The sequence below is a fragment of the Neodiprion fabricii genome, chromosome 3, assembly GCF_021155785.1.
Source record: "Neodiprion fabricii isolate iyNeoFabr1 chromosome 3, iyNeoFabr1.1, whole genome shotgun sequence".
NCBI classification, from domain to species: Eukaryota; Metazoa; Arthropoda; class Insecta; order Hymenoptera; family Diprionidae; genus Neodiprion; species Neodiprion fabricii.
Window position 1 is genome coordinate 30,394,809 of NC_060241.1, and position 20,614 is coordinate 30,415,422.

General features: G+C 34.2%; 2 protein-coding genes across 9 annotated transcripts in view; one reads left to right on the plus strand and one right to left on the minus strand.

Annotated features, from left to right (window-relative positions):
* Positions 1–2,414: 2,414 nt before the first annotated feature.
* Positions 2,415–11,971, plus strand: LOC124178822. The gene is made up of 7 exons (XM_046562515.1): positions 2,415–2,750; positions 3,280–3,527; positions 3,771–3,953; positions 4,163–6,312; positions 6,395–8,320; positions 8,470–8,684; positions 8,757–11,971. Exons 1-6 carry the CDS (start codon positions 2,487–2,489, stop codon positions 8,649–8,651), a joined length of 4,953 nt encoding a protein of 1,650 aa, XP_046418471.1. The 5' UTR covers positions 2,415–2,486; the 3' UTR covers positions 8,652–8,684; positions 8,757–11,971.
* Positions 11,972–12,717: 746 nt separating this feature from the next.
* The window catches only part of LOC124178824 (rab GTPase-activating protein 1-like), a 39,436-nt gene continuing 31,539 nt past the window's right edge, over positions 12,718–20,614 (minus strand). For 6 of the 8 annotated variants that reach the window (XM_046562526.1, XM_046562523.1, XM_046562520.1 and 3 more), the window contains 4 exons: positions 13,857–14,047; positions 13,634–13,693; positions 13,294–13,485; positions 12,718–13,158 (listed from right to left, as the gene is read on the minus strand). In XM_046562526.1, the coding sequence (XP_046418482.1) occupies positions 12,943–13,158; positions 13,294–13,485; positions 13,634–13,693; positions 13,857–14,047 (659 nt within the window). In that variant the 3' untranslated portion in view covers positions 12,718–12,942. Of the gene's footprint in view, positions 13,159–13,293; positions 13,486–13,633; positions 13,694–13,856; positions 14,048–16,223; positions 18,975–20,614 lie in introns of those variants that run through there. The other 2 variants (XM_046562519.1, XM_046562527.1) reach the window with 2 other exon arrangements.

Here is a 20,614-nt window from a genome sequence, read left to right on the forward strand (position 1 = left end):
TTGTTCGTTCGTTATAGTTTTCCGGCCGCTAACGTTATACCTACGTCGGAACGGAAGCGACTAATCAGGCTGACTCACGACCTTGTTTTCGATTCCAAGTTTATTGCAGGATAAAGAAGTCAGGCTAAGAGCTTGCGTAGAATTTGAGACTACGAAGCATTGAATTCGGTGCCTATAATTAATCGTCATGGACGAAATTTTTAAACTTACGAATCCATCAGGCAGGGACTTTATCACGCGCTTACCTCCGTGCCAATTTAACCGATTCAAAGTTGGGGTTGCTTCAGGCAAGCGCACCTCCACCTCCCTATTACATTCCATTGTTGGCTGATACGCCTCAACAACTTTTCAATTAATTATGTAAATCGCAACTCAAATCACAACGTTTCACAGAAACGGTATAACGGATTAACTTGCCGCTTATATGTACTCTGGCGAGGTTGAAAATCACCCAGAAAATTCGACGCTACAGTAACGTATCTAATTAATTGACGAGAATCGGAAAATTTAAATACAACGTTTCTTTTCATGCAGCTACAGAAAAAATTGCGGGCACCTGAACCCTTGAGACATTGTTCGCGTAATATGTTGTATACAACAATTAATATCAAAATCTGAAGATAATGTTTCGTTAAAAGCAGTTTTTGTGTTCAAAAAAGGTTTTTCAATTTTCATTGTAATCCTGATCCAGCATCCCAGTGAACAAAAACTACGCTACCTTTTCAATTCCAATTTCACGAATATTTGAATTACCACGTTTATATTCTTTGAAATTGTGAATGTTCAACTTACTCGATGAATGTAATTCATTCATTCATTCATATTCGAATTAATGTGGATTGAAATCATCTTGCGATCGATTTCGAATCACATGTTGAAACAACTAGTTACATTCGTTGGAATAATAAAATTTCCAAACTAATATTGTCTCAATCCGTAGTTCCGACAGATGAGAATTCGATTTATTTTACTGGACTGATACAAATAACATCTCCTACAAGATATGAACTTCAACAACCTCCTGGAGAAATGACAGTGCTTGTAAACATGTTGTTGTTGTAGTTCCCCTCTACCTGGTCGTGAAGTTGGAAAAACATTTCAGACGATGATACAATAAAAAAAAAAAAAAAAAACTATGCGATAGTAAAGCTAGAGGCACGACATCACCTCGGAACGGTGTATTGGCTTGTAGAATTCTTGTACCGTAGATAGAACCTTGTCGTTCCAAGGTGACGATCACTGCTCCCGTGATCCCACTTCACACTAAAAGAAAGTTCCCAAGGGTCTGAAGACAGTTCCTCGCAGGTTATTCGACGGAAACTTTCCCTCTAGAGACGAATAAATGTCACAGTACGGCTACTACTCGATGGGCTTTATCCTTGGTGGCATTATTGTTCAACCTCATCGCCGTCCAGAGGCTAATTATGACTGTCGGAACTTGGCACGTTTCTGTATTACGGCGATAGTCCCCTGTAGCTGACAAAGACGAACAGTCGTATTGGTCAGAGTATTGGTCATTTCGGGTATATTGCCTCGACTGCGTGTGTCGACGGTGAAAGATACCTTCCATTTCGTTCTCTCGTTACTCTATAACTACATTTCCGCGAATTGAGTCAGAGTATGTGATCGATAGCGTAGCGACACCGATTTATTGAAATTAATTTAATTCAACCCCGAATTCTGATGATAATTTATTAGGACAGTCTGTAATCCCCCACTCTCCCAAAGTTGTAAATGATGAAGGCTTCCGAGCATCTCGTATATAATGCACTAGGATATCTGTCAAGGATCCACGAGCCGTGTCGACCAAAACCCATACAAGTAACAAAACTTCTGTAATTACAGATTAACGTAACGAGACCCGATTCCTCCAACATTAATTGAACCTTAAAGTAATTTCAGCCTATCTTTAACCTATAAAGAAAAAATTGAATTGACTGGCGATAGTCAATCAATTAAAATTAAACCCTGTCAAAGCTGCTTCTAATCGAGAAAAGAACGGGCTCTATCAGTTTGACTGACACATCGATTGAATCCGTAATCAAAAAAATAAAAAGATTCAAAACTCCAAATAATTGTTAATTTACCTGTTTCTTCAACGTCTGGTTTCTCCTCCTTCTTGTCGTAGAAACAATAACCACCTGGATTTACCCTTGTGAACTTTTGGAAATGGCTCACCTCCTCCTCTCCTTGATAAACTAACAATAAAACTAACAAACATGCCGAGACTGGGGACATGCCATTCGAACGAGAAAAGGACAGGGTTTCAATTGATGCCAAATTAACGGGTCGTCCATTCGTTCCAGCAGCCGGCATCGTTGCGAGAAACGAGGACTGTCAATGGTTCGTTTGAAATACCTCGACCAATCGGCGTGGAGCGTAGCGACCGCCAACAGACGAAGCAACATGTCCGTTCTCCCGTGAACTGTCAAACGACGTGCGAAGATGTTGATCGTGTAAAATTTGGTGATAACAAGCAATCAGAAATGATAATCGTACTGTTCCACGCTCTCTATTACTTCGGGAGATATGTTTATCGGAATTTTTATGCTCGTTACGGCGAAACCGGAGAAATCTCGGTCACAAATCAACTATTGAACGTGACTGAGGCGGATTATGATTTCCCACCTGAAGATGAACACGTTTTGGGAGATTTTAAAGTGAAATTCTTTCCTCCTGTATACGTCCAGAGATATAACGCTGTACATGATGTTCTAGCCAGCGCGCAATACCACAGGAAGATACGAAAGGTATGATTATTTTTACTCTTGTCCGATGGTAAAACAACGCGTGACCTAGCCTAAGGACTTCACAACTAAGTCACTTGCTGGTCCAAAGTTTTTTTTCTTCTCACTACCAATTACGGAAATATAAACATCATTCTGAAGACTATCGTACTTTCTATCATGCTTGCTGCGATTATAGGGATCGCGTAATAGATAACTGCCGGTATGTAATTGTTTAGCGGTATCAAGCGACAACGATACCAGATAAATGTATGGCAAAAGTTAACCACAAATTGGGTCATTTGGTACTTATTATATTTATACGTTATCCGCTCACCATCATGAATCTAGTAAATACGTACTTTTACCATAATGGAGATATTTATAGACGTAATATTATGAAATCATCACAACATTACTCATAGCAATATGATTAATTGCCCGCTGACCTTTGATAATCTGGCCACAAATTTCAGCATTAATAAACTTAGTTTCCAACTTTGGCTTTACTAATTCAAATATTACTACTCCATTATTTTCTGGTCTGTTCTAGGTGATAGACTTTGGCTGTGCTGAGCTCACTTTTGCAATACATTTGAAAAATACAGACGGTATACAGGAAATTATTTGTGTAGACGTGGATAGGCCATTGCTGGAAAAATTTCAGTCAAAGGTTGCACCTTTACATTGTGATTATCTTGCTCCCAGAACTGAACCTCTTACAATCCATGTTTGCGAAGGTAGTGTCGCACACAACGATAACAAATTAGCAAACTCTGACGCTGTTATTTGTATCGAGCTGTAAGTTTTAAAGATACGCTTATTTTTCAAATCAGTTTGGTTGAAAAACTATTTCCAGACATACGTGGAGACATTACAATTACGTGTACTGTACATATTATCGAGGTCATTGTTAGTTTCATACTCTCTCATTCATATCCGTTAAAATAATTGATGTCTGCCGGTATAAGGTTTATTTGTAAATTTTGATCACGTGTGACTTGTCAGAATAGCAAAAATTAATACTGCATTACTTTTCTTCAGAATTGAACATTTGCATCCAGACGAATTGGAAGCATTTCCACACAATGTCTTTGGATTCATCAAACCCCAAGTAGCTATTGTAACAACGCCCAATGCCGATTTCAATGTTCTATTTAAGAAAATGAATGGCTTTCGACATCCCGACCACAAGTTTGAATGGACAAGAGCACAGTTTCAGGATTGGTACATTCAGATATTCATTGTGTGCATAGTATAAGTGTGCTTAAATTTTCTTGTGGAGAAAAATACGTAAACTTCAAAATATTTTATTTATTATTATCTCTGATCTCTTCCTACAAATTTGTAACACTTGTAGCACTGTCTGAAAAATATTCTTGTGGGTGGTGACTTCTTACCCACATATGTTATGTGTAATTTCCTTTCTTTTACAGGGCTAACAACGTCATCTTACTTTATCCTGACTATGAAGTAAGCTTTCACGGAATTGGCGCTGGCCCTCCGGGTACTGAAATGTTAGGATCATGTTCTCAGATGGCAGTATTTCACTGTCACACCAAATTACCACAAAGTGAGGAACTCGAGGGAGTTGATGGTTTATTAAAGACAGTTGTATTCCACGAATATCCGTACAGAACGGATAATCGTTCAGATGAACAGAAAATACTAGACGATGCTGTTTACTATATACGTTTATTATCATCACGTCAGGAAGAGCTGGCAGAGGAAATCCCACTGGCGAAACTGATGTTTTCGGTTGAAAAATTTCACATATCAGTTGATGTACTCAGAAGTATACTGGAGGAGGCACAATGGGCGATTGTAGATAGAGAAGATGGACCTGTCGTTGTATTGCCTCCGCAATCTGGATTCTCAATAAACTCTGATTTGGATGTTGATGAGTTTCTAGATAACGACTATCGACACCACGATCATGAAAATGATTGGGATACTACGGAAGTAGGCACTCCCCCTGGTTATTATTTTGATAGTTACATGGAAACAAATACAGAAAATTATACAGAAGAAGGTGAAAATTGGGATGATGAAGTGCATAGTGATACTCGTGGCAGCAATTATAATCTGAACAGCAACAATCTGGAGCACTCTGAAATGCACGATACAGAAAATCCTGGGGACAGTTTAGACAATCAGCAGACTATGGAAGATTTGAATGATGAAGATCTATTATTAAACCCATCGCAAGACCAATTGAACATAACACCTGGTACATTTAGTGCTGAAACAGAGCTGTCGATTAATTTTGTTCCGATTGAATCAGATTCCACAAATATCGATTACTCTAACGATTCTGGTAACACGCTCAATTCGGCGCAACAAAACTTGTCTGTACCACTTCTCGTGTCTACTTTATCACAGACATTACAGTGTCTAAACAATGACGGTGATCACTCCTTGACTGCAAAAAGGAACCATCATTTACCTCAAGAAGACTTAAAAAGCTCACAAAATGAAGGAAGTTATGTAGGAACATGCATGAAGGGTACTGAAAATTGCATAACAAATGAAAAGGCTAACCTTTTTGTTCATCCTGGTTTGAATTCTTCCCAGCATATGGAGCATGAAAGTAAATGCAGTTCAGAATTACAAACGTGCTCCTATCTGGTCGAAATGGAAAATAATATTAAAAATATTGATTTACAAGTTGACACGTGTCTGCCATGTAATCAGGTGAAAAGAATACTGTCCACTAATTCTCCATCAAGATACGAAGAAACTGAAGCAAATACAGACACTGACTTTTATTCAGGGGCGAACAAAACATCTTCCATTTCAACTGAAGAGGCAACATTGTTGTTGTCATGTGAGAAAAGTGTGCTGATTGATAATGAACATTTATTATTAAATGAAAAGAGGTCTTTGGAAAATGAACAGGCTTTCAATAATGACAGAGAACATTCGAAAGTAAGCGTTGGTAGCACTGCAAAAAATTGCAATGAATCTACATCTTACAGTCACGATAACCATAATCTACAATGTTGCACAAGCATCGAGTGTTTACACACCAAAAATAAAGGCTCCTATGTAAGCATCTCTGATTTCTCTCCAGCTACAAGTGATAGTCGTAAACGTTTCTATGCTTCATATGATAATGTAGATTCTCATTCTCAAAAGTTACAAACTGATTTGCTTGACAATGAAATAGACAGATTTGAAGGGATGAAAAGCCAAGATAGCATGTCATTCAAAAGTATAAGTGACTGCAGTTTGGATCTTCAACCGAAATATACAAGTACACCTCACATATTGGCAGATTCCTATCAAATGCAGATGACAGGCGATAATAAGGCACAAGAACTTTCAGAGCAGGCGAGTTTAGACGAGAACAAATGTGTACTGTTGCTCCAAAGTGCTCCACATATTGTGCAACAATTCCCTGTGGTTGAAGGTAAAGATTCTGAAAGTCTAGGTCATGAACCTATGATGGAGCAAATACTAGAAAAGTCGGAAGATCAATTTTCCGATCCGGAAATGAATTTCTCATGTACAAATATTCAACTCTACCAAAGTGACAGTTCCTCAAAAGATGATTCTAGCTTACAAAAAAAATCCTCATTCGAAGGTATCATTAACACATAATTAGGGCTAAATTAAATTTAAAGATTATTTGGGAAATGAATGATTAACATGTGATATTCTTACAGGTGAAAAGTTAATCAAGAATGACTCAATCTACTTAGAGTCAAGAACTGTTGAAGACATTTTTTCAAGTACGAGTCAACTTTCTTTGCAAAGCAATAGCGATATCAGTTTATCTGGAACTGCAAGTACTGCAAGTAGCAATGTAGATAGATGGTATGTGGCAGAAACAAACCCCATGTATCAACGAGATATTGTTGTACTAAAAGGTGGAAACGATACTGCAGACAATCCTAATGAAGAAGCAGCATCTGACAGTGACGCAACTGTGTATGGTGAAGGGAGAAGTGATGAAAGAGAAAACGATAAAGCAATAAGTCACACATCGAAAACAGCAGATCACTATTGTGAACATACAACGAATGTTCCAGTGCAACACACCTTCAACGAACATATCGATGAAAATTTAGACAAAACAGTAAGCACATTTGGTACCGAAAGCGCTACATTGTCTTCCAGTGACTGGGTGTATAGTAAAACAAACGATAAATTTGTTTGTGAACTTTCGAAAAAAAGAAATTATACAGAAAATGTTGCTGATGATTATTCTGTAAAAATTCCAGAAGATGAAGATCATTTAAAAATGGAAAAAATCCGTTCGGATCCTTTTACAGAATGTAGTACGAGTATACAATATCAGTTTGCGACGGTAAATCATCGTACATCTACAATATTCATACCAGAGTGTACAGAAATCCAACCAGCCTGTAATGCAGATCATGTTGCGTCAATAGCATTATCACATAGTAACTTGGCAAAGCAGACTGCAAATTTAGATGAATCATCTGTTGCTAATGCAAAAATGACTTCAGAAAATTTCTTGGACAATATATGTGATGTATCGAGTTCTAAAATGGCAGCTGACAGTTCTGTTAGGCGATCAGATCATAGGCTAGATATATCTGAGGTAACAAATACTTTGACTGATTCCACAAAGATCTTATCTGAAAAAGTTGAAGCGACTAAATGTAAATTAGAAGCTACCTTAGAATCACAAAGGAAACTGGCTACAAGTTCACCACTCATGTCTGCTGAAACAAAATTAGTTCACACAATTAAAAATGTGGAGTACGTTCAAGATACTGGTAGAAATTGTGACATTGACCAAAATACAACGCAAATTCGCAATCAACAATCTCAGAACAGTGATCATGTGACAACAGTTCAGACTACAACAGAACGGCTCGATTATGATAGAGGTCTATCTTCACATTCATTTCAGGGCCACTCGAATTATTTGAATTCATTCGGGGTTTCAAGTGAGATAAAAAATAAAGAGCTACCACTTACTGATATTTTTAACACACATGCAAGTCAATCACAACCAGCGGTACTATCGAACATCAAATCAATTCCAAGTCACGAAACTGTAACTCTATACAATGTAGGAAAAGTTAAAAAAGAACAAAATCAATTACAATACGAATCGGAGCCCTCGAGAGCCGCAGAATATACAGATACAAAACCATTTTCACCAGAATCGTTGGACACACCGCCTAACAGTTGGTCTCCAGAAATAATGGATTCTGGTTACCCAAATTCGGCTTCTGCACATGACGTAACACCCGAGTGTGAGTTATCAAGCATTGCAAATGACAGAATATCAGATTCAGATTCAGCCAGTGTCGGAGAAGTTCCTGTACCAGGATTTTACGAGTTCGTCGAAGTTGAAAATGGTGACTTGGCAAATAACAACAGAGACGATGAGGGAAATAACGTAATTGCATTTGAGGCAAATGATAACCTAGATGATCTACAACCACTAATTGATGTACTTGAAAATGACATGGAGAATGAAAACGATATTTATGTACTCCAAAATGGATTTCCGATGTGGCTGTTGAGGATACTAGAGATGGCTAATCCAATAGATCTCGAAAATATTGGGGGTGCACATGCACAACTGTATCCAGCTCTTCAAGAACAAGCGGGTGAGATTTCTTAACCTTGTACATGATTATCCTTCAGATCAAATATTTTAATGGCACAATGGTCTCTTCCATTTATTTCAAATCCATGAACTCCATATTTTGATCCAAAGAGCAATGTACAGAGTGTAGATAAATCTATTTTGCTGTAGGCGGAGATGCTGCAAATGTAAATGCAGAAAACGACGAGGGTTTTGATAGCAGCTCGTTAGAAGATGATAGCGACATTGAGGATGACGACGCTGATGATGCCACTTCTGTTTCGAGCGACGAAACTGAGGATCATAGTGGTGTGAATCCGAGAAGGGATTGGAGAGCAGGTGGTGATCCATGATTACTAAAATGAATGAAGAGTTGTGCTGGTATGGTAAGTTGATTTGAAAAAGATTCTTACAACCGTTTTACCTATATACCAATATTCAAGTCACATACTTTTCAGAAAATTTGAAGATGGGTGAGTAATTGATATTTAAATTAGCGAGTTTAAAGATGTTGTTCTGCAAACTGATTATTGAAGAGTGATTTTACGTTCCACGACTTTTTTCAAGTGCCAACTAAAAAACATTTAAAATTGCAAAACGTTTTGAGATATTTTGTGACGGTTTGTGCGTATTGCCAGTTCAACAAATTCTGTGCAATCGAGACCTTAATCTTGATATGTAGAAATGAAGAATATGTATGCATATTATAATATTTTTACTACCTTGGTGATACATTGGATTGAACTGAAGGATGGCACAAATAACTTTTGAACAATACAATCAATCATATTCACAGTCAGGGGAAGTGCAAAAAATATTCCAAAGAAATCTTTGTATTCTTTTCGAATATTTAAGATAGCAATTTCTGGCACCGCAAGTCAGAAATCTGATCCACATGACTTCGAGTTATTTTGGAAAACTGCCGAAAATCATTATCATTGGTTATATCATTCCCAACATTTGTTGGATATTTGAAATGCAAGAACTAGATTCGACTTTGTTGATGTTTTTGTTTTACGTCATTAAGATATATTAAAATTAACAAAGGTATTGTGCTCAGACATGATTAAGATCGAATAAATGTCCAGAATGGTGAAAATATCTATAGAGCTTACAATGTGCTTTAGCGTCGCCATATAAAAAGGAGACAGTACAAGAATTTTATGTACAAAACTATATAATCATCTACTGTGTAATGTAATTGTTTAGGGCCAGTAACTAAATCAAAACTAAACCAACTAAATTTAAAATCTTTAAAAATATTAACGTCATTTATAATTGGCTCCTTTTTACATAGAAAGATAATTTTTACACGTATTTACCAATACCTTCTGACCTCTAACAATTAATAACACATACATGTTGCATCTGCATATAAGTATGTTATTGAGCTTTGTATTTCTATACTTGTACATAAATATCAAAGCTTGTATTGTTTGAAAAATATACAGCTATTTAGAACTAATATTTTTTTTCTAAATCAAATAATCTGTGATTCTTGAATTTTTATTGTGGTTTCCAACAAGTGCAGCTTTTTGGGAATGTAAATTATCAATAATAGAAGTGAGAAATTCCCTTGCTGTATATTATACGGCAGCTTCCAATATTATTAAATTTATTTGAATGTAGAAAAAATTCGTTTGTCAGTACTTCGATAATCTATCTAAAGTATATTATGTCTTTTCACATAAAGGTACTAAATGTTGAAGCTTTAAATTCATTGTTATGTTTTCGATGCATTCAATTTTTTTCTTATGCAACAGGAATAACAATATGTTATATTTTGTGCAAAGTTTAAAATGAATGATATCCATCAAATCAATTTATTGTTAGTTAAAACTGTTTGTATTGATTAAACTTTTATAATAAGTCTGTGTGGCTCTCGATCATCACTGTATCGTTACGCTTTATGATAGTATTAGATAAAAGCGTAATACAAATTGGTATAATCTGTTATCTATTAGCTTTTCATCATAATACTCTCAGATTTGAATGATAGAGCTGAATAGGGTAAATCTTGTCAGATGGTAATTTTTAGAAGTTGTCATGTATAAAATATTCTAAGACTGAATTCGCATATCATGGTATATTTCTTGAATGATATGAAGACTTTGGACAAAAAATAAAAGATTAAAATGAATCTTGTAAATATATTCATTTTTAATTCCAACAATAAAACTTAAATACATATCAAGAGATATTAGGTTTATAATATTAAAATGTGCAAACAGGTGATCTTTGAAAAAAAAAGATCAATAATAGTAAAATTACAGTATCTGATAATTAATAGAAAGTACATTAATTACTCAACTTTTTGTAGCAAAAATCTCAATAATATCAAATATTTCTAGCGGGTTAGTGAATCAGCGCAGTATGTTACGTATTGTATCACTCGAGCGATGAAACTGGCTTGAATCGAAAGTGTCAAAATATTTATCCACATAAATTGACGACCAAGCAAATAATAATTACCTATACTTTTATCTTCATGAAATTAAAATAGGTCGAACTAAGGTATGTAAATAATTGAGCTATTTTATTCAGTCGCATTGTTTATTTCAATAGCGGTGGAATAAAATTACAAGGTGTACAAGGTAACATGTATCAATATAATCACCGTAACTTTTATATGATCAGTTGATTGCTTATTATATTAATATATACAGTTATTGTGTGATCTAACTGGTTTTAGTAAATCATAACATTAATACTATCAGTGTAACTCAGAGTCACTTGCATAATAAGCTTTCACATATCGTTCTCCTTTACTCATCATTGTTTTGTTTTCGTGTTACAAATTTTTTGGAATACTTTGATGTTGTAGATATAAAAACGCTAGCGACAGAGAGCTAATTCCAAATGAAATTTATAATCATGTGTCTGCTTTTATCTGCGGTACGTGGTTATATTCAATGGAGTTCCTATTTATTGGGACTACTAGTGTTTTGTGATCATTACGAAAAGCTCTGAAAACAATAATTACAGTTTTCAACTTAGATTCGACTGATTTTCTAGCCTTCCAATCAGGCAATTTTACCTCTTAAACCTCATCTTTATTACTCCAATGACATGTAAGTACACAAAAGTCATAGCCGGTTAAGAATGGAGGATGCATCAGCCCCCGACCGGAATTTCACTCAAAATTGGTCTGAAGTTTTCTCATACGGAAACACTAATCTGTACCAAATATTAGATCCAGTCTGATATTATAACACCGATAATCAAGAAAAACGTGTTTTCTCAATTTTTGTTCGTATTCTTTTTTCCAAGCAACCGAACCTAATGAAAAACCTGTATCACATTAGAACTCAAAGTTGAAAGAGCAGAATACAAATTCAAACACCACTTTTTTCTTGATAACTTGTATCATAGATGCGGGTGCAACCTCATATTTAGCATGAATTAGTGTTTCATAAAAGAATTGCAGACTAATTTTGAGTGAAATCCCCGGCGAGGGCCTAACGGGCATTCTTGGCCGGCTATGGCCGTTCATATCACTTTCAGTTGGAATAAAGTCAATTTTTTATTGTTCATAATAACTTTATAGAATTGTCGTGTATTTGTTTCAATGTATAATCATATTTTTCTAGGAAATGCATCGGTCATAACAAAAATGATCTTACTCGTGGATAAACAATGATAAGGTAACTAACTCTACTCTATTCAAATACACAAATCATTTTTGAAAAAAAGTATAGTATTCAGGAAAAGTGTAAGAAATGCTGAGGCAACATATCTCATTATGACTTTGTGATATATTAACACACACGCTCCATAAAAAAGCTCTCTTAGAAAACATATATGCATATCATCAATCGTCGATGATTGAATATTACGAAACATATTTACGATTACATTTCAAGAAATAATCTCAAAGAATTGGACTTTCGTTATTCTTTATACGCATATCCAAGATTTGAAACCTGATTCCCAATATGGCCTCAGAATGATACGTTCATTTTTACCAAAGGAATGGTGAAAGTGTATCTTTGAAAATGTTGACTGCCAATGAAGAACACCTGCCCATTCGTATATTTTCCCAGTTTATGCAGTTCAGTATGTTTAAACTAGTTTTTATAAAACACGTATAATCGTACTTTCTAATGTCTTGGATGTTTTCTATGTATTACGTTTTTATTATATTAATTTTCAACTGTGCAAAATTGTTGATTTAATATCAAATGAGTAATTACAGTTACTTGCTAATGAATTAACAATTTACTATGGCAACTACAAAACAAATTTACCCAAATAATATTCATAATATAGGATATTCTACTGGTATAATAGCGCTTAATAAAAAAAAAATTATTAATTTCATTATTGTAATAAATTTCTTTAGTAATAATGTCTTTATGTGAATTTATGTAACGTACTACGGAATCCTGCATGTATAATTATGTTCTACATGTGTTTAGCTTATCATTTAACTATATGAACATGCACTTCATATACAGATCTTTGTTATGTGCACTGCACAGCATTTTTTTTTTTTTGTTTTGTGGACTTCAATCTGATTTTAGTTATATGCTGAAATTAAATCACGAAGTAAATCTTCACTTACTATCCTCATTTTGCTAATATATTTTGAGTCGATACAGATTCATAATCGCACATCTCCTGATACATTTCAGACTCACCAATTCAGACAACTTCCTTCAGATTATCACGGCTCTGAGAATGTATTGTATGTCTTACATCTCCACCAGGAGCACTATCACGTCTCAAAATACCTGGACCAACCACGTCCCGTTTATTAGCAGCTTCTTTTATACTAGACAAAGTTTTACTGAGCCATGGCCAGCTATTCCTCGCAGCTTGGAGCTCGGAAGCAGTGGCATGGAGTTGATGTGTTAGATCCTGTGTAAAAATAAATACCCTTAAAAACCTGTACGGCTGTGACGCATGTCTAATATCTGTTAACTGTCACAATAACTGTTAATTGTGACACATCGATATTAGGGGAAAAATGGAAAAACAAGGTGTCTTACGAACCTGGTTTCTGCATTCAGCCTCTACATGAGCCAATTTAGTTTGTGCTAATTCCAACTCTAACTCCCTAACTCGTTCCTGAGCTCTATGCAGTACTGAATCGATTCTGTTTTCCATATTCTGCGTCGAATCAGGCAGTGCTTTGGGAGATTGCACGATGCTACTTCTACACTGCTCACAGTTAGAAACTTTCGACTGTAACAATGTATTCGTTTTAATACTCTCAAATAAATTTTCGAACTTCATTGGATTGAAGAATTTCATACATTGCTGTAACTCAGTGTAGCATTAGGTTAAACACTTTCAAGAAATCATTTTATTGCATAATGCTTTGTTTACTTACACGTAAATCATTCAGTGCACTTTTGGCCACATTGTGGTCATCTTCCAATCTTTGACAAATCTGAAGTGAAATGAAAATATGAATATCTTATGCGTAACGTATCGTAAGCAGGAATATTAAAACAGAATCATCGTATAACATGAAGATTTTCCATGTCGATTCAGTTGCTCGCATTCGTAATTGTGAAAAAAGTTCCAAATTAGTATTCCTACATGTGATTTACCTGTTTGTATTCAGTGATGATCACACTACTCCGCCGATTTTCTGTGCAAGCCTTAGCTACTTCTCTCTGTAGCATTTCCTTTACCTGTGCAAGTTCAGCTTCAAGTCGTAGCTTCTCTTCTTCACCTCTCGCCACAGCTCCACGTAACTGTTCAACTTCATTACTGTATTCGTCAGCATTTTCTTGCGCCTCTGTACGAAATATTGGCATTATTATATCTTTGTAGTCAGCAGTTTATTCACTGTTCTATCAAAATTCTTGTCAATATTCCTTTTGTACTTTAGAAACTGGGAATATGTTGATATTATTTGTGACATAAATGCTGACAAGTCTTGGTTCGTTACTATACTGGTATTATCTTCGTTGTTTCCTAAACAGCACCTCTCAACCACATCCTATGTAAGTCAAATGACATAAAAAACTTGGTGCTCAACAACCGGCTAATCAAAAGTGAAACAATTCACTGCTGTTTTACCATTTATGTACTGTGCTATAATGTGAAATCAAGTTATTCATGTAGCTAAAAATAACCACAAGGTAATGTGGTCAGTTAACAGATAACATTCTATCTAGCTTGAATTACAGATTTATCATTATACTTGTGTTACTAAAATACAAATGAATACGGACAGGGTGATTGAAAATATTTGTTTCTCCTTAAAAATGCATCACGTCGATACTCGTAATATTATTATGGATCATAAATGATTTTAAGACGCTCAAAATTATTATGTCATGATAGAATAATATAAATCAGATTTGAAATATATCATAATTACTATTATTTGCAAATCTTCTGCTCCAATTTGTCATTGCTTGAAATTATCAAAGACTTGACTACTACCTGCACTCTACGTGTTTAAATCATTCCACACGAATGATACATTTTGACTGATGTTAATCTTAAATCGGTATTTTGTTTGTCTCAAATGCATGTTTATTCTTATACGAAACATAACGCTGTGGACTACTTTCAAATATTAACAGCGCAGTGGAAAAACATATCTTTAAGTCATAGTATGTGTTCATAGAGTAGTGGAAATTTTACAAATATTAATATTTTCACTCCAACATAATATCTGTGTTATATACTACCAACAAGAAAAATGTATCGAATGCTACAAGTTGTGAAACTCCGTCAAGTTTGCTTGTGATACATAAAACGTTTGAAGTTATTTAAAAAATCTTTAGTATAATCGATCTCTGCCAATTGCTCGTATAGCATAGGTACAATGACCACAAGAAACGTAATAAATCATTTTACGAAAGCTTGACATTCAAATATTTTATTAGATTCAATTTTATTACACCTCAGTGCAAGTGATAAATAAAATATATAGCTATGCAACACCCGGCTTTTCATGCAAAGTGATCTTGGTTCTGCTCTGTCCAGTAATGAGAAGACTAAACTCTGGGTTTGTTATTGATGTTTGCTTATCCATGTCAGCAAAATAATATGTATAAAGTGCAAGATATGCAATTGTCTTTACTATTTATAAATAAAGAGAATTGGCGTTCGCGATGAAAAAAATGATATCATCAAGTTTGAATACAAAATTTGTATCAAAAGGTCAGAAACTGTATTATGTTCGTCTCTAAGGTACTGTTATATAAGAATGGTTCATGAAATATGAAACAGCTTCTCTTCGTGAAATCATGACGGTGCACACACTTGAAAATTTCTAGTAGCTACACAAATAGGGAGTTGCAATACTCTAGATTCGATTTATATCTAAGTCTCCTATTTAAACCAAATTCAAGTTAAATTCTAAGATAATTACCAAAATGTGTTTTATAGAAAATACTAAAGTAGAAACAACCCTTGCTGCAAATAACATGCCTATGTTTCTCCGTTCTTAGAGTCACCAGAGATCTAATGTATATAAATACCGCATTCACTATGTAGTTTAGAAACATAACTAACTGATGTAACTTGATTGCTTGTGTTCGCTATGGCTTATCAGCGTACATGCACCTTTAACGATCACCTGGCTCTTGATTACTACGTATTGTATGTAGGCAATGACGTTAATGTTTATCATGTATGTATAAAGCGTTTCGTATTCATTACTCGATACTAATGCTTTGACATTACAATTTTTATAATTCAGACTTGGAGTATTGCATTGTTCATGACAACAGTGAAGTAGACTCTACCTAAATATTTTTCTGCGGCCAAACGACTCAAACAAGAAGAAGTGATTATAACTTATTACCCACGATTATTTGCATACCTATACCTGACAACTGTGTAGGAGCATCGATTCTACAGAAATCAGTTCTACAGAGTAAATGCTGTACAGAATATGGTCTGCAGACGCATATCTATAGAAATATTTCTCTACAGAACATTTTCATACAGAAAAGAATTCAAGATTGACATCAGAAATCCTGCATTAGTTATTCTACACAAGAACTATTCTACAGAACCGTTTTCTAATTTCACACATCCAACACAATACCCGTTAGACACAACCCGCACATAAATACAATACAAATAATTTGAATTAAACTAGTTTAAATTAAATTAAATTAAATCAAAGTGTACGAGATTGACGATTAAATGCATGACTTTGACGATTCGATGATTGCTCTGAATGTGGGTTGTGTCAAACAAAATCTGCAGAAAAATAATGTGAAGAAAAATTTCTATACATAAATATTCTGTGGAAAAGTATTCCGTAGAACAATTCTCTTGTAGAATAATTCATGCAGGATTATTCCTGATGTGAATCTCGAGGTTCCCTCTGTAGATAAATATTTCTGCAGAAACGAGTCTGTAGAACATGTTTTGTAGACCGTTTATTCCGTCGAACTGATTTCTGTAGAATCAAACCACATTTAAAACTGTATCTCTAAAAGTGGTAGCACTATTTGGATGAGATCTTTGAGTAAATAATGATAAGTACATGAGCTTAATGAAAATGAGATCTCTGGGCCTTTTGCATGAACTGCTTGACATGTAGTCTTTAAGATGAAATATGTAAGCGTGCACTCGATATTTTAATCTCAAAACCTTAATCATGGGTTTAAATATCTTGTAAACTGATCTAAGATTTTTTTTTTTTTGTACTTTTTGAGGAATTAAAAACAAGATTTCATCAATTTCATATTAAAGTGAAAAATATATTTTGAAAAATTTATTGACGTTTAAATTAAGGGAAAGTGTCAACTCATAACATCGCTCTACAAAATTAAAAATTTCTTGTGTTCTGGTGTTTGAGAACGTAGAATTTACGAATATAATTATGATTGTATTAGATTGGCTCTAGTTTTTATGTTATTGTAGTATTGAATTCGAGATGACTCAATATTTATGAGCGAGTATCTCTTAATCGGTTAGTTAGGAAATTTCTATCTCAGTACGTTTTTGTAGAGCGTGGAATTTCGTATAAGAATCCATATTGAGATAGTTTATAAATTCAGCTGTTTACGAGACAAAAAATATTCAAACATATTTCAATTTTTTTTACATGTTATTTTGATGGAAAATGGAAACAATCGATATTAAGAGCTCATATCTGGCTGAGGTATTCTATTTGATATGTTCCACCGACATTTTGATGCGCATATGAAATAAATATTTTTTTTAAACATCCTAATAGCCCCCCTTCTGACTAAACTCGTGGTGCCGCCTTCTTCATGGTCGGAATAACAAAGTATCATATTTTCTGTATTTTTCCCACTTTGGTCTGAATAAAGTAAGTATAACTAAAGCTATTGAGTGTAACTAAATACAGATATTAAGTGTAACTAAAGCTATTGATAGTATTTTTTTGATAAAGTTTAGATATTTAGAAAAAAAGTCAAATTTTTCACCTATAAATTGCTTTTCTTAATCACATATGAAAATGTCAATACAGTAAAAAGCTAGAGCCAATTTAGAAAAATAACGCATATTCCCAGAGTCATTGATATCAAATCTTTCAAAGACCACTCAAATATCAAGGACAAAAAACCATTGTTGACCAGTCTTATTGATTCAGTACCAACATTGCCTAAAATAATATGGACTTCTGTTAGTATGGTCAGAATATTTCATAAAATGTATATTCGCTCCAGAAATCACACGAAAAGTACAGTAGAACCTTGATTACCCTGACCTCAATTTTCTGAATCGTCTGTTATCCAAACAACTTGCTTCATCTGAATGTTTTATATCTATTACTTGAATAAATCACAGAAAGATAAAGTAAATAATTGAGGTTCTACCGTAATTCATTCATTTTCAACAATAAACTTCACAACAATTTTTCGTATGAATTGTGGATAACCATTTCGACGGTTGAATGACAGAACATGACATTAGTATATTAAACGTTAACAAAATCAAACTCCATTCCCAAAATGCACCATGCGTTTTCAAAATGCTGAAACAAGCAACAAAATAAAAATTAAAAAAAAATATTTGTAGGGATGGGATTGAAGGAATAATTTATAGAACTAAATAAGTATGTTTCGTACTAACGAGGCTATTTATTTTCAACAAATAGTAATAAATAATATAAACAAAGGGAAACACAACTTTTGTCAGATAAAGTGGCTGTGTCCAATTGACAGAAAGGTAATATATAAGACATCCCGTATGATTGCTAAATATAAAAGCAAGTTGATTTTTTTAATGATCCAATGTCTTATAATTAGATGAAATGCAAGAAAAAAAAGCCATCCGCCCTAATTTCCCGATTTCGTAAATATTCATAACTATTCAGCATTTTAAATAATTAAGCTACATATGTAATATCACTTTTTGCATATACTTATTGCTTAGTAAAAAGTACCTAAATTTTTGTTCGTTTTCGAAGAGAGAAATATACACATACTCTCCGAGTCGATTTCAGTGAACACCTGATACACAAATTTTATCCCACATAACATGAAATATGTAAGTATAAAAGTAAGAAAAATTAAAAAAAAAGTTATTTCTTTGGGATCCTCAAATGTGTGATATCCTCAGTAGTTCGGAAGTGTCAGCTCTAGAAAATCTCTGATTAAAAAAATTAGACAACTGACTTCCATACTTTTCAATTTTGTCTATTGGCATTTTAACGAAATCCCCTGCTTTTGCTACATCTGCAAACCACAAGGAATCGCTGGCACGTGAGACAGGATTTCGTTCTGGAATATAATTTGCTGTCTAAATCGATTGTTAGTTTTCGACTAAATTGTTTAATATATTGTGCAAGATTTTGAATCCACCACCTGTATTTCAGATTAGGAGATGGAAAGCTAATAGAATTCATTTGACATGCTTGATAATTTAGAGATCGAAGATTCCAAACTACACACCTGGTACTTAAATATCACACATGAATATATAAAAGACTATATTTAAATTATCACTATTTCTTATATAATTAATGGTCTTTGGGTATTTTACTGTGGACTAGGACATTGAATACCAGGACATCATACACAAGCAGTTAGCCCTAGGTCATGCATGCTTTACAATCTATTTACCTACTTACGAGACTAGCTTGGTCATTTATTATTGTGCCAATTATCAAGTACGTTTTTGAAATTCACCCGCTACAACGCATATTATTCCCAATGTGTACAATATTCTTTCATTTCCATTGATCTACCGAAAAGCTTACAAGGTTCTTATTTTTCTCCACAAATGGTCTGATAATTTTAAATGCCAAAGTTTTTCTAATTAATATACAAAAAATTGTTTTAGGCTTGCATTGATGACAACAAGGGTAGAGTATTTTTGATCACTTTGTAGCATTCAAAATCAACAGATACCAGTGGATAATCTAAAAGCCTGTAGCGGTAATTATGAGATTCTTGATTATTCTGAATACTATCTTCCACAATTTACATTATATTATTCATTACTATTCAGCTAAAGTAATCCTATAAAAGTTTTATAATGCAATAATCCTATAATTTTCAGTTGTGATTGCCAAATTCTCTTATTTCGACTTACATTGTTCTTTACAGATTTATTTCGCAGAGAACTGCTTCTCGAAATGAATTGAAATAACTTTTACTATCGTGCTTCTAAGCAATGATAAGGTTTAAAACAATTTGCGTGGAAAGTTACAAGTGATACAATAATAACAACAACAAAAAAAAGGCTATGTGCTAATAACATATGTTTCGTGAAGTTCGGAGTTCAGAAAGTCACGTATTTCCCTTGTAAATTAAGCTACATCTGATGTTCCTGTGCCAAGTAATGGTAACACTGGGCCGTAACAAAACACGGTAACGGGCAGAAAAGTTGAATATAGAGAGCACACAGACAATGTTAGCAATTTTGTAAAAAAAAAATACCTTACTGATTCATCACGGTTGTAGTTTACAAGTGTGCAAATATAATAGCAGCTCATGTAACACCAATTTTGATATTAGAGAAGAATAAATAAAAACACCAAACTCGATAAAATCCTCCCATAATTAAGCGGGTATAAAACCTTAAGCATTTTGTGCATATAGCATCAAGGAATGATAGAAAAAACAATTTTTTTAAACATTGAAGAAATCTGGGACTAAAAATCGATTGAATTGCGGCCAATCGGCGCAGTTTGGATAAATCTTACATAAGTAGGCAATAGGAATAACCAGTATCAAGTCAATATAGAATCTGAAAGTCATTGCCACTTGTGAGAAAAATAATCTGCAAGCATGTACCTTTGATAAAACTTCAGTCAACTACAGTAGTAGTAAGAGATTGAACAAGACGGTTACATAGATGTTTTATATGTTGTAATCGATTAGAAACTTCATGTTTTTGCACTATTAATTTCACCTAA